We start from the raw sequence: 15101 nt of genomic DNA, 5'->3' as shown, positions 1-15101 counted from the left end.
TTCCCAGGACAGGGGATCTATCAGTGTAGTGCCATGTGTCTTGTGAGTAGAGTGTCTCTCAGGGAGTAAGTCTTATCAATAGAGAGTCTCCAAGGGACTGAGCCCAGAGAGAGTGTGTCTCCCACCTCCAAGGAGGAAAATACAGGAGTTCTCAGAATCCTCAGGATACGGCCATGGCCACACAGAGGCCTCGTTGGCTATGACCCGATTGACAGACTTGACTCCACCCCTTTACTCTTCATCCTCTCAGGTCCCAAATTGACACCAGATGATGTAACTTCCGCGCCATAGTGGATTACAAATTGGGGATTGGGATCAATAAGGCTTTCATTGCCTGATTTTTTCAGAAGTAGATTGCTAGGTCTTTCTTCCAAGTCGTTCTTAGACTGGAAGCTCTGCTGACACATATTCAGGGTCACAGCAACATGAAAGCCTCCAGGATCTGTCATGAGACAGACAATACTGGCTGGATATCAAACGCAGGTCTCCTCCCCCGAAGGTACGATTTTCTTTTCCCCACTCAACCCCCAGAGTCCCTAATGGAAAGGCGCAAATCCCAGGGCCCCAGGACGACACTCCACCCTGCTTGGACCCAGGTACACGCTCAGACTTTTCTCCTGTCTCTTCCTGCAGTCATATCTGCTCTTCGTTTGCTCTCGCTTCAACTGTTTCCCAACACGTCCTGTTTAGTGAGGTGTTTACGACAGACTGAGCGATGCCGTTGGAAGCAGTGTTTTATAGTACCGTTTGTACAGTGGTTTATTGCCAAATTAAACTAAAGATGTAATCTGGCAGCCTCAGCCTGCTGCTAAACCTTTCTTGGGCGGTTTCCTGTACTGAGGCAAAAAAGGCGCAGAAAGCAAGCAACAACACAAAACACTCCATCTCCTTCCTCCTGCCTGCCTACTTTCCAACGACAACAAAGGGAAGGCCAAGAAACAAGGAATGAGCCGGACAGCGTTCCTCTACTACGGAAACTACCGGAAGTACAAAAGGAGAGCAAGATGGTGTGGATTCTTCCATAACTGCTCTGGGGTTCCGCATAGCTGCCACTCCCGAAGCGATTCACATCAGCTTGATCTAAGGAGGTTTCCTACGGGATATGACTTTATATGCCCAGCACCCCTCGACCAACTTGAAATGCAATCTCCATACTGGCTCTCACGTTTCTTTTTCTGGAAAGTCCAGCACATCTTTCAAGAGCAGAGGGCGGCAAAACCCTTCAGAAGCCGAGGAATCACATTCTTACTTCTGTCCTGCTTAAATCCAAGGCCAGGATTACCCACGTGGCCAGGCTACTTCTTCACAAACAGAGAAAGGGTTCCGAAGCTTTCCCTCAATCATATTTTTGAGTTGTATCTGAGTAGCTACATGCCCATTCGGCACAGCTTTTACATCTTGGCAATGACATAGATGCTGAATATCACAAATAAACCTCTCCCTCTTAGAAAAAGAGATTACATATCACAACCGCCTCATGCTGTGGACTCTGAGGGCCTGTGGCCATAGATATTTCTTCCTCATTTGAAAACTACTTTTAAATTATTTATTTTTAAATAATTTATTTTTTAATCTGCCCTCCTATAGAGTCTATCCTGGGATAGAAATGATTATCTGCTTGGCTAAACTCCCTGAGTTGATTAAATCACTTATAGACAATAATAATAATAACATTAATAAGAATAATAAAGCTGCATTGGGTGGTTGGGCAGGATCTCAGAGGGCATACTGGCATGGGCTCCTAACTACAAGATAAGTGGTTCGAAACAACCAGCCGCTCTGCAGGGCCATGATGAGGCTTTCTACTCTCGCAGAGTTACAGTCTAGGAAAGCCACAGTGGCAGGTCGACCCTGTCCTACAGGGTCACTAAGAGTCCGAATTGATGGAGGCCATTGAATTTTGAGTGAGGATGTTTATGCATCCCAGGTAAAATTGGGTCAGAGCATCGATGCATTGTAGTCCACACGGCTGAGACACAGAGTTGGCCCTCGGGGCCATCCTTCGCTGAAGGGGAAAACAGAAAAGCCATCACTCTGAGTCCATAATAATCTCAGTGGCACACAAAGTTAAGCACTTGGCTGTAAGGTTAAAGGATAGTGGTTCAAATCCACCCAAACCTACTGTATTAGTCTAGGTACTTTGGAGAAACAAATCCACGGCGACTCACGTATAAGAGAGAGTTTTATGTAAAGAAAAGGTGCATCATGAAAACATCCCAACCCAATGCTGCCCAAGCCCACAAGTACAACATTAACCCATTGACCCAACACCAGTCCACAAAGTCCTCCACCTCACAAAACAGAGGCAATGATGCTGACTGCAGGAGGAAAGCTGAGTCCATGAACGTGTAAGCATCTCAGCACTGGCAGGGGTCTCCACACGGCTGCTCCAGCACCCAGGGCTGCATCGGGATAGATCCATGCGGCTTCTCCTTGTAGGAAATCCATCTTGCAAACTGAAGCAGGGAACTGCTAAGGCAGCTGCACCCGATGCAACCATCACAAAACAAGAGACCCGAGAACTAGAAAGGCGAGGCTTCACCACCCATTTATCCCTCCGCCTTTCAACCAGCACCACATGTGATTATTGGCCAGGCTGGCACAATTAACTAACTCACCTACCTTTGGAAGATCTAGTGAAGACATGTTTTGTAGCCCCCTCTATCATGACCCCACTTCGAGCCAGACTAGAGCCTGTACACTGGTACAGAGAAGAGCTCATGACACACAGACTCGATGTCAGATAAACCCCTCAGGAACAGAAATGGGAGTACCAATACCAGGAGGGTCGGAGGAAGAGAGGAGAAGAGGAAGAGGGAACTGATTGCAATCATCGACACATAACCCTCCCACACCCACACCAGGGGAACAAACAACAGAAAGGGGAAGGGAGACAACGGTTAGTGGAAGACATGAAAATAATTAAGAACTGTAATTTATTAAGGAGTCACAAGGGGGGCAGAATGGGGGGAAGAGGAGCTAAAACCCAGGGCTCAAATAGAAAGTAAATGTTTAGAAAATAATGATGGCAACATAAGTACAAATATGCTTGATACAGTTGATGTACGGATTGTTATAAGAGCAGTTAGAGCCCCAATGTAATGATCTTTAAACAATAATAATGAAATAAAATTAAAATTAATAAATAAATTTTTTAAAAAGAAGAAAGAAAGAAAGAAAGAAAGCTACGGTTTTAAGTTCAGAGCTAGGGTGTGCTCGCTGGGGCACAGTGTTGTGCTGGTTACACGCGGGCTGCGTAGCATTGGGCTGGCGTGCACTCAGTGGCCATCAGAATGAGAACAAATCAAACCCGGGGGACTATGCTTGAAAGAGCGACAGCAGCAAGCACGCCAAAGGGAGCAGAGGAGAGGAGACAACCGTCCTCACAGGTGAGTCAGAAAGAGTTGGCACCTCAACAAGATACTTTCTCAGAGACAGTACCTTCTGCCTGAGGACTCTGTTCACTGAATCTGGTGTAACATGGCGCCCCAAGAGCAAAGCCCGGCACCAGGACTATGACAGTAGTCGGACGTTCTGCAGCAGCAGCAGCAGCAGTCATAGCAGCCGTCACCGAAAAATTGATGAGTGACACTCAGAAGAGTACGTGTTCTCGTTTCCTGGGCAAACACAGTCATTGCTCTACCAGCAGCAGCAAGGGGCCTCGTTGGCGCCCAGAATTGCCTCTCATCAGTGCTGAAAGCGCCGTGATTCGTGGGTGATTGCCAGCTATTATTTCCAGATCACTGACCCACCGGAATGGCCACAGCCCTTTCCAATTTGACCTCGAGCCAACACCATCAGCTACTGGCTCCTCTGATGGCTCGTGGCCACTCCCCTCCCCTGCATGTTCCACCCCTCATTTTCTAAAGGTAGGGAGCTTTGTGCTGACACTCAGAGTAGCAGGGTCTCCACGTTTCCCCCCAGGATAACGGCTCCTTCATGTCCTTCAGGTTACACCGGGAGTCAGCAAAAAATAAATAAAAAAAAAGATGGCTGGCCTTCTACATATCCGTTCATCTCAAACTATCACCATCAAAATAGCCAAACCCAAACCAAAAGCACTGCCATCAAGTCCAATCTGATTCACAGTGATGCAAGAGGACAAAGTAGAACTGCCCATGTGGGTTTTGGGGACTATGAATCTGTACAGAAGCAGCAAGCCTACTCTTTCGCCCACGGCGATGCTAGTGGTTTTGAACTGCTGACCTTACGGCTTGCAGTCCAATGTGTGACTCACTATGCCACCAGGGTTCCATCCAATGACAGGCCTAACAAATTTCATATAAGGTGTTAATGCATTCATAGGACTTCTACAGGTGATAGAAGCATGTGATTTTACTCTGGGTAATGGAAGATCCCCTTAAGGTTTGGGTTCCATAAATGCAGAACAAGGACCACAAAGGGCTCTTGCAGACCACAAGGCTGGTGTTCACACCTACTGGCTGCTCATGGGAGGAAGATGAGACTGTCTGCTCCTATAAGGATTTAATTGTAGAAAGTGGATGTAGAGTTGCTGAGTCAGAAAAAAATATATAACAAGACTGAAGTCATCAAGAATGTTTTCCATCTTGCTTGGATCCCCGTCCATGTTCAGGGAAGCAGCAGTCACGAGATTAAAGAGCACATTGCACTGTGGAAGTCTACCGCACAAGCCCACTGTAAAGGGTTGAAGAGCAAGAAGTTCACTTGGAGGACTATGGTTCCCTTGATCCGAGACACGCTATTTCCAATCACGTCATGAAAGTTAAACACTGAATCAGGAAGACGGAAGAAGAATCAATGCATGTGACTTACGGTGCTGGTGAAGGTTCTTTAAAGTACCACGGACTGCCAAACGAGCAAGCAAATCCGTTTTGGAAGAAGTATGGCCAGAAGGCAAGATGGTGAGACTTTATTTCACACACTTCAGATATAATATTGAAGAGACCAGTTCCTGGAGAAGAACATCATGATTTTTAAAAGCAGAAGGGACCCAGAAAAGAGCAAGAACTTTGACGAGCTAGACTGGCACGGTGGCTGCAACAATGGGCTCACACATGGGAACAACTGTGAGGATGGTGCGGAGCCGGGCAATGCTTCCTTCTGTTGGGCACATGGTCATTCTGTGTTGGAACCGACTTAATGGCCCCTAACAAGTCAGAATTGAACTTGATGCCAGTGGGTAACCCTTATAATCTACAGGTCTGAGCACATGATCTTCCAGGTTCAAGTTTTTCAAAAGGTTCCCATTTAAGGAAACAAAAATGTTCTTATCTAGAATTCAACGCAGTCAAGATTCGCCTACCGAAGCCTCATGCCCACAATAATTAGCTAAACCAAATATCAGTTTCAGCCAGATAAGTTCACAATCTTGTAAACATATTTGCTTGTTTAATGGTACATGATTTTTCAGTCATGACTTTTCTCTAAAATGTATCCCACCCTAACAGAAAGCCTCTAGATTCTTTAAGATTTGGGTGCAATCATTACACAACACAATTATAGCAAAGAGATGTCTAGGTCTCCATCTTCTGACCTTTGTAAACTATAGCCCATATCGTTCATAGAGCCGACTTGGATTGGGGGTCCCTTAGGTGTCCATCCGATCACTGTCTGCTGGCATCTTAGAGTGCTGGTGGATGGCTTACTCTTTCTCCAGTTGGATTGCAAGCTTCCTGATAAGCTTTTGTTTCTGTTTGTAATGTCGGCAGTGTACCACACACATTGTCTTACCGAGACTCCATATACAGCCAAACTGATTGCTGAAGTGTGATCTAATGCTTGATTTTGTACAACCTTGTGGATGGTAAGTACATCTGCATTATAATCATTCATACATCTTTTAGATGAAGAAAGACAGTATTAAATAACGGTTCCGTTATTGTGTGAGTTGGGGCTACAGCCCAGCTGTCCAAGTCTTCAGGGTTGTCTGCTGGACCACCGTCAGGATGGGAGGCTCTGTCTGACATGCTGGGACCGGAAGGGTTCTATTTCTGGGCTTCTCTTGCTGCAGAAGTGCAAAGATGCATAGTTCTCGCTTCGCCTGGCAATTCGGGCCCTTGACATGCCTCTAGCATTGGGGTGAGGGTGGTGGTAGGTGGAATGTGGAATTAAACAACTCATGCTCTGTGTCCTGAGCCACTCAGTGCTTGCCTCTGCTCGTGGCATCATCCTGGACCAGATGCACCCTGGCCTGACTCCAGGAACAAAATTGTACATTCGACTGGAAGGGTAGCCAGCCTGCTCAAGGGGAAAAAAATACTAATTGTAAATCCTTTCTATTTTTAGGTTTAATGTGCATTTTATTTGGCAGCAAGGGCAGCATGAATAAAATTCCAATCCTAAGAATTTTAATTTGCTTCTTCCAAAAGGCTCACATCAGTGGAGACTCTGGGAAGCTGCTTGTACCCTGGCCTTGCCTTCCTGAAGAAGCCCACTCATGCACACGAGCCCCGCTGAATCAAACCTCCACTCTCCTTTCACTCCCATGTCACTGCATGTCATTTTACACACAGGATCACTTTGGATAGAATTCTTAAGCTGACTTGACTGCTGACACCTTTCATACAATGCATTCCTACATTTCGCATTACTTTCCCTTTTGTATTTTTCTCGCGAGACTCACGCTCTCTCATTTACCCATGTATATTTTCTTGCTCTTATTTTTAATTTAATTAGCTATTTGGAATATAAGTGGTTCTTAATGGTAGTTACTTGTATTTAATTTAGAGAATAACCCCAGTATATAATATATGATTGATGGCATTTTATCTTATCTTTTATATTATAATCCCACTGAATGCTCATTAAGGAGCCCTGGTGGAGTCGTGGCTATGCACGGGACTGAAAACCATAAGTTCAGCAGTTCAAAACCATCAGCTGCTCTGAAGGAAAAAAGATAGGAATTTCTACCCTCATAAACAGTCACAGTTTCAGAAAACCCCCGGGCTAGTTCTACCCTGTCCTACAGGGTTGCTAAGAGTCGGCATGGACGTGATGGCAGTGAGTTTAGTTTAGTTCGCTTTTAATGGTCCTTAGGAAGTATATTTTAAGAACTTCAACCCAACCATCAAGAGTGGAAAAAAATCCCGAGACAAGCAGGTTTTGAATAAATGTTATGTATCTGGCATCTTCTATCATTGTTCAGCAAATCCCAGGCTGGTGTAAATGTTGGGGGGATCATGCTTCCCTATGAGGGTCTAAGAAAAGCTATGAGTTCTTGGCCCAGAAAAAAAAATCACCTATAGCCATCCATCCATCCATCCATCCATCCATCTGCCTTGAATTCTATGCAGAAAGCTAAGGAGGCCCTAGTTGCCTGAAGCATCCCCTTGCCTAACCTTTATTTCCAATGCTGTTTGAGCCACTGCCCTAGCTCAAGCCAGCCACCCGAGGCCTTCCCTGCTGCTCAGCACCCCTGCCCTGCAGACTTGGCACTGAATTCACAGGCAAACATGACGACCGGAAAGACATGGAGAGATGGTTAACCAACAGTATCCGAACGGCCTTGACATTTGACTCCCCGCTGCTGAACATGGCCTGTTCTCTCAAGCAAGGTGAGCCAGCTGACCTTTTGGTCTTGGCTGTAGGCCAGAATCCAGTCCTCCTGCTTGGGGTGGAAAAGCAAGCTCTGGATGTAGAAGTTCAGCCGGTACTTCTGATAGGTCGCTCCTTCATCTGAGCTGATCAATAAACTGCTCTCAATCTCCGGATCTGTGAGCAACATAATCTGCAGCCAAAAAAGGAAAGAAAGAAAGAAAATGTTTATCTTGATAAAAGGAAACCAGAGTGTTTAGTTTACAAATTTACCAAATTTGAAAATGATCTACATTTTTGACAAGGGAAGGTCAAAGGGCAGCCAAGGGATAGTTGCCTAAACACGGACTTCCAACTAAGTCTGGTTTATTCCCTGACCTTAGACCAAAGCCATGAAGCAATTTGCACTATGAAATGGAAGAAGAATCGGTGAGGAAGGAAGGAGGCAAGGCCTGCATTCTCTTCCCTTCAATGGGACCCTTGTTTCCTTCTAAGGTGCCTTCCTTCATCTGGAATATTTCCTTCTTTTCCTAAAAAGTCAATTCCCCTCCACACTAGGCCCTGTCTCCTGTCCATTTGGGAGGCAGATCCAAGAGCAAGATGTGCCCCAGTCTGCGTACGTGTGGCAGAGAAAGAATGTTTCTCTTCTGCCACAAACACTTTGGTGCCACCCCGTCAGCAATATTCTATGCCATCCCACCCTGAGCCCGGCTTTCTGACTCTGCAAACAAAGACGAATGATCAAAAGGCTCATTCCTGGTAGACACCACTATCGGTCACCACTTCAAGAGCAGTCACCCCGCTCCATTCCTTCATCCTTGCCCCACTGTCCATATCAACCGCTAACCTCCTACACAGTTTGCTTATTTAGTTTACCCTCTGAAATCCCTTTTACTGGAGCACAAGCTCTGGGAGACCTGGCCTATTGATCTGTATTGTTTACCGGGAACGCTCATCAGCTACAGTAAAGCCCAGCATGTTTCATCAGCTCCATAAACACGAGTGTGTGTCCCGAGAAGGACTGACATAAGCATGGAAGGAGCTGGCAGAGCAGTCACGTGGTCCTAGAAAGATGTCTGCGACCGTTTTGAGGTGATGCCAATGCAAGTTCCCTAGAGAGAGCAATCGGACGGCCTTTCGCTTACTGACAAAAGAACACGGTCTTTGTTGCTGCCGTTAAATGCCAGTCAGTGGATTCACTCATCGAAGCCCCACATCCAGGAGGAGGAAGGCACCCTGGGGGCACAACAGTGAAGTGTGTGGCTGCTAACTCAGAGGTCAGGGGTTTGACTCCAGCAACAGAAAGATGCGTCAATCTGCTTCCCTGAAGAACATAGCCCTGGCAACGCCCCGCGGGCAATCCCTTCTGTCCTTTGGGTCGGGATGCGTCAGAATGGATTCGATGGAGGCTGGTTTGGTTGACTATTTTAGGTGAAGATCATCAGGGCTGTCTCCCATAGGCTGGGGTGAAAATACTCCACTTCGGATGCTCCGTGGATCTCCCCCTGGGCCGCGCGAACCACCCACAATCAGCAGGCGCTGAAGGAGCTGACTGAGAATGGTTTTCATTCTCTCGCATTGTGACTCTAGGAATGTGTGACACAGTGCCTCATTGTCAAGTCTCGGCAGGACTCTTTTCACTCCCTCAGAGTGCACACCTGATACCTTCAGACAGGAGGCCTTAATGTTGCCCATTGACTTTCCTCCCGTCAGCTTATTAATTGGCACTCTCTGAGTATGGTTCGGAGAAGCATGAAAGATGTGCTTAATGTGTGGCTGTATGAAGAGAAATCACTGCAGCCCAGGTTTAAAGATTACCAGCCAAGGATGCAGCAGTTCCAGGAAAAGGTGTGTGTGGGGATGGCGGGGGAGGGCAGTGAAGGCAGAGAAAGGGAGAGACAGGGACAGGGAGAGAGACCAGGAGAGGGAGAAGGAAGAGGGAGGAAGGAAGAGAAGAGAGTCAAGTCCGAAAAGAGCACAATGCATGACAAACACACGGAGCATTCTCACGCATTTGCAGGCAATCATATTAAAACCTCCCAATAGTCGGTGTCATCTTGGAAAATGGTGTCCTGTCACGGCAAATGGCACACGAGGATGTATGCAAGACACCCTTGGTCTGAACCGCATTTCTGTTACCCAGGATGAATTCAAGGTCTCCTGCTGTCTTTCAACCTTTCCTTCTTGAAGAAAAGGGAGGCTGGGGACTGGGGGGTGGCGCGGGAATGGGGCTGTCAAGTGCAGCCTGGACATGATGAAAAGCACACGTGGAATTGGAGACTAAGTGTCTCTTGTATCGGGTTCCAGTAAAGCTACCACCCACCAACTACAAATCTGACCAAGTTACGGCTTTCTCTGCCTGGCAGTCACAAGGCAGACAGGGTGCTCTCACTGGAGGACCGCGACAGAGCCATCAGGTAATCTGCTAGGGATAAACTCACATGGCTTCATTAAAATCCACTGTATGCATTAAGAAAGGACGTTTAGATGCCTCTTACATCTACAGGGCTGTTTCCAGGTGATTTCATATTTACTGGCACATAAAAGCTGTCATTTTTTGAATAACAAATAAGCCATCAAATGATCATATTGCTTTGTGTCTCCAACCACAATTAACAATAATGTGTAACAACCTTTTTGCACCACCGCCAAAAAGTAATTTCCATGATAATGTGAAGAGGCTCAATTTTATAGAACATCTATTGTCTCAGGCAAGGCGGATTTTTTCTCCCCATGCCTCTAATTTGCTATGTCCCTGTTAACCAGAATAGGTTTTCCTCTCTTCCCACGAGGACAGACTTCACCTGCTTCCACTGGCAGATTGCTTCATCAAAACAAGAACATTGGACCGACGACGATCTGAAAATCAGGATGATTATTTTTGGCATGTAGCCCATATTCTGGATACTCATTTCTATTCCAGGTGAGGTGATTATACCTGTGAGATATTATGTATCCAGGTAAGAGGAGAAGGGTGCACGGGCAGGAGGGATAGCCCAACTCTTTTCAACCATATGGATACTTGGTATTAGAGAAATACAGCTCCTGACTTTCTGGACTCTTCTTCTGGGTACTGACAGCCTCCAGGCCCAAACCTCCTCTCCTCTCTGTCACTGTCACCCCAAGTCCTCCACTTAGGCACCTGATATTCTGGAAAGAAAAGAAGACAGTAGAAACTGTCTCATGTGAGATTTACAGGCATATCTGCACTATACAAACCATGCAGCGGTCCCTCCCTTAAATCTCTTCTCAAATCCACTCAAAACAAACAAGCCAGTCTGGATCCATTTCTGTTTAGCCATTTTTTATTGCACAACCAACTTTGTAAGGCCACAAAATAAATTGCTCATGACCCTGCCACTCCAATGTGTTAAGCCATGTTTGTGTTTCCTTCGACTTCTTTCTCCGTATCTATATATCACATCTCAGATTTAAGCTTTCAATTTGTTTTGTTCTGTTTTAGCTGAATACCACAACCTATAGCCATCTTCAGGTGAACGCTAAACACATATAAACACATTAGCATGCGCCATAGAATAATGTACTCAATCACAACCCACATGTTAATTGAGTAATTGGTCTATGATTGGTGCTGTCGTTGAAACAGAATGTGTACTTGTTACTGCTTCCTAACTGAATAAATAATGCCTTCTATTTTTGCTCTGAAAATACAAATTCTTTAGTAAACCTTAAATGAGTTGGACTGAGACCCGTTATATTGTAGGCTAAGAAATTTTAAAAGTTAATTAATTGATTAGGGTCTACATAGAAAAGGATTCATCTATTTAAGAAAAATGTAAGTACATATTAAATGTTATCTAGCCTGTAAACCCAGGGAGAAAGACTTGGTTTTCTATACCCACAAACAATTACAGTCTCAGAAATGCACAGTGGCAGTTCTACTCTGTCCCATGGTGTCGTTATCAGTTACAATTGACTGGATGGCAGTGTGTTTGGTTCGGTCTTTGCACACAGATGGCGCTGTTTATATGCGACAAAGCCTTATGTTCTCAAGTCATCACTTAAAATCTTTTTAAATATTAAGCTTTAGTAGTGAATGTCCTTCAAAAATAATAGAATTTCCTAATCAGGCCTCTACATATCCACTTGTTGCTAGTTTTTGGAATCAATTCAATAGCAGTGGATTTTTTTGCTTTGTGTTTTTTGTTTGGTTGGTTAATTCCTAATGGCATCCTAGCCCTTCCTGGATGTCCCTTGGCTTCGAATAACTGTGGGCTCAGTCACAGCATTTGGTGTGAATAGGCTTTTGCTCTGCTTAGTGCGGCCTTCTGAGTAGGACCAGAAAAACAGAATTTTAGGAGGATTTTCAAAACCATTGGAGTTCGAGCCTTGCAAGATTCTTGAGGTGAACTACCTGGAAAGAGAGCCACTGTGCACCTGGCACAAAGCGGGGTCCGCAGCAGGTCAATGGATCGCTGTAATTAATAAGCAAATAGATGGAGAAATGATTGGAGGAGGGAGTCCTTTTCATTCCTTCCATCTGTGGAATGCAGCCCAGAGCACCCTGCAATCTTTAGAGGCCCAATCCTGTTTATGAGTACCTGTTCTCTATTTGGAGGCCAGGAAGGTGACGATGAGGGAAGTCTGCCTTTAACAGGAGAGTAATTATCCTTGGTTCAGATCAGCCCCCGAGTGATCAGAACCAGTTTCCTCCTGCCCTGCAGGGGGCGCAGACCCAATACTGACAGCAGCAGCTGATGAACTGTTTTCCATACAAAGTCAATAATGGCGACAAGGGCTCCTGCCACCCAATGCTAAGCAGTCGTTCATCATCCACTTTGAGCGGAGGGAAAACCTTTATTTGCTTCTCCTAGGGATGACGAATGAACATGAAATGTAACACGTATTTGAATTTATAGATTTCAAATATGTCACTTCTCCCCTTTGGGGGGACTAGTGCTCCCGACAGCTCCGTGTCTTCAAAAAGTAGATGCATCTTCACCCTGACTGACGTGTTGCAGACTCAACATCTGGCTATTGGATGTCACCCTACTGAAGGTTGGCAGACTACTTCCGGATGCTTCCAGATGTCTACTGAAGACGCTCTTCCCAGAGGAAGGTGGCTTTTCCCTTGTTCCCTAGATTCCTAGAATCTTTTCCTCCGGGTGCTTGTAGAATTCTCTCATCGGCATGTTTAGACCAAATAGAGGCTATAGGGGACAGCTTCACCACCTCTGGGCATATACTTTTTGCCAGTCATTTATTAATTTCTAATGTAAACAGCATTCATGTAAGTGCTGTTCATTGTTGACTTTCTCGCTGTTGTTCACGACTAGAATTACGGAGAGGCAACTCGAGAAAACGAGAAAGATCCTCAAGATTAGGGAGGGCCACCCTGGCTGCCACCGTGGGCTCACAGGGCAATGAATCTGACGCTGGCAAAGGAGCTCCGTGAGCAGAAGCAGACTTGACGGCCCCTAAGAACAGCGTCCTGGATATCTTTGCTCCGCTCACAGGGTGGCTTGGCTTCAGATCCTGATTCCACAGGTGCATAATAGGTGTTTTTAATAATGATCAATAATGACAGTGACAATGAAAGACCACACTCATGGCAATTAGAAACTTCAGTCGTCTACCCACTTTATTCCAGCCAAAAAAGTACGTGCACGCATCAACAGTGCACGAGGCTAATTGCAAACCTCTGGGCTCAAAATTAAAAATGAATTAAACAAAACGAAATCAGAGGGAGCAAGCAATTTTCTGACCAAGGTGGGTGAAAAAGCTGCCTATTCCCAAAGTGGGCTGAGCATTCATTTATCCCGGATGAGCTCAGGATGAGAACAGCGAAGGCTTATCCACTGACAACTCTTGGAAGGGCAGCATTAGGGAAAGTTACACAGGATCCAAGAACGAGCCATCTCAGAACTGGCATGGGAGGTTACTGATATCACCACCATTGATAAAGAAGAACCAGGAGTGGATCACCTCCTCTGGAGGCTGAGATCCCTGTACAGGGAACCTCCTTGATCCAGGGACAGAAAGCTGTGACCTCCGAGAAGCTGCAGCGGAGTGGCAGCATCAGAAGGAAGGGGAAAACACAAGACAAGAGGCGTGGGCTTCCTGGACCAAGGCCTGAGTGAACCTGAGTACTTTCAGGCAGGCGGCTTACTTGCAGAGTTGTGCGCCTCCAGAAACTTAATTGGGGAAGCTAGTTTTGCTGACTCATGGAGCTGGCACTGAGCACTTTCTGGCTGAGGCTTAGGGCAGAGTAGGATGACCTTGGTGCACTTGGCAGCAGTACTCAAAGAGCTTTATAACACTGCATGAGCAGGGCAGAGGCCAAGGCGCCATGTGGCTGAGTGAGGACCACCACCAGAGGGAGGTGTGCCTTCTGTCCTAACGGGAAGACTTGTATCCTGAGCACTTCTACTCATGAACTGTAGACTTCCACGGACTTCCCTTAAAGACGCCATCATGTCGAGTGCTGTCTGTGAGTTCTGTGTGGCCGCTGCAGTGATTTACAGAACCCAGCAGAAAATAGGCTGAGGGCTGGTGTCAGATTGCTACAGAAGGTGAGAGAGTGGGAGCAGGTCTGAGCTCAGCCTCATAGGAGTCAACCTTGGATGGACACTGAGTTTAATCTCCCTCCCCCTTTAGAAAGTAAGAGGGGGTCAGACACTGCCTCCAGACCATGTCTACAGTGTCCTTCCTTGTAGAGACAGGATGGGAGTGTGTTTGGTGAAGGCCATTCCTGTCATCAGAAGGACAAATAAGGGGTTAAACATGTTTACCGAATGTTTGCTGATTTGTTTCAAGGGGATATCTTGCATGCTGCTAGGAGAGCTTTAAGCATCCGTGTATTATATCAAGCATCTATGTCACCAGTATTTCATATATCAGCATCAGCACACCTTGCTGGTTGGTTTCAGTGTATTTTCTAGAATACGCCACACTAAAAACAAAGGCCTACCAATCTACTTGTGATGAAAACCTCATGGATCATAATAAAATGCTATCTAATATAATGCCAAAAGATGAGCCCCCTAAGGTTAAAAGGCACTCAAAATATAGTGTCTATACCAGTGAAGTCCGGCACACCAGGGATTGTGAAGACGACAGCATGGGACTGGGCAGCCTCGCCTTCTATTGTACAAGGAAACGCTGCGTTAGCTTTGCCTGCACCGCTCAACAACAAGTGTATATCGCAATCACAGGAAACGGCATAGCTCCTGTCGGATGATTTGGATTTCACTTCCACTTTGCCATTTTCAACAGCTCAGAGCTCACTTACTGTTGTTTTCATCCTTCTTTTATAATTGCAGATGAGGGCGGGTTGACATTTTGGGTCTTTAACGAAGTATTCCATAGTCGAAAGTGCTAACTAGACCCTGCTGATTCCTCCCTGGCTCGGTGCTTTCCCTTCGCCCTTCCTCCTGTGGCTCAATCACCATGCTGGTCTGGAAGCTCTGATTCAAACCTAGTATGCTCACTGAGGATAGTGATGGTGGTAGTTATGCAATCTGTTGTCACTTTGAGCCTTACGAGTGAATGGGGTAGAGTGTAGCCTGTCAACCATGTCACAGTTTGATGACCTCATTTGGAGGCGCTAAGGAGATAAATAGCTC

At 46.0% G+C, this 15101-nt stretch overlaps 1 protein-coding gene across 1 annotated transcript in view; it reads right to left on the bottom strand.

The window, feature by feature from the left end:
* SORCS1 (sortilin related VPS10 domain containing receptor 1) overlaps positions 1-15101 on the bottom strand; it is a gene marked incomplete at its 5' end in the record, with an annotated part of 617874 nt that overhangs the window by 229331 nt on the left and 373442 nt on the right. The window contains one exon of the mRNA XM_045291424.1: positions 7550-7708. Within this exon, the coding sequence (XP_045147359.1) occupies positions 7550-7708 (159 nt within the window). The remainder of the gene's footprint in view (positions 1-7549; positions 7709-15101) is intronic.

This window comes from Echinops telfairi, unplaced genomic scaffold (genome assembly GCF_000313985.2).
Source record: "Echinops telfairi isolate 266 unplaced genomic scaffold, ASM31398v2 ScPeMD7_70;HRSCAF=299, whole genome shotgun sequence".
NCBI lineage: Eukaryota > Metazoa > Chordata > Mammalia > Afrosoricida > Tenrecidae > Echinops > Echinops telfairi.
This window is presented reverse-complemented; position numbering and strand designations above follow the sequence as displayed.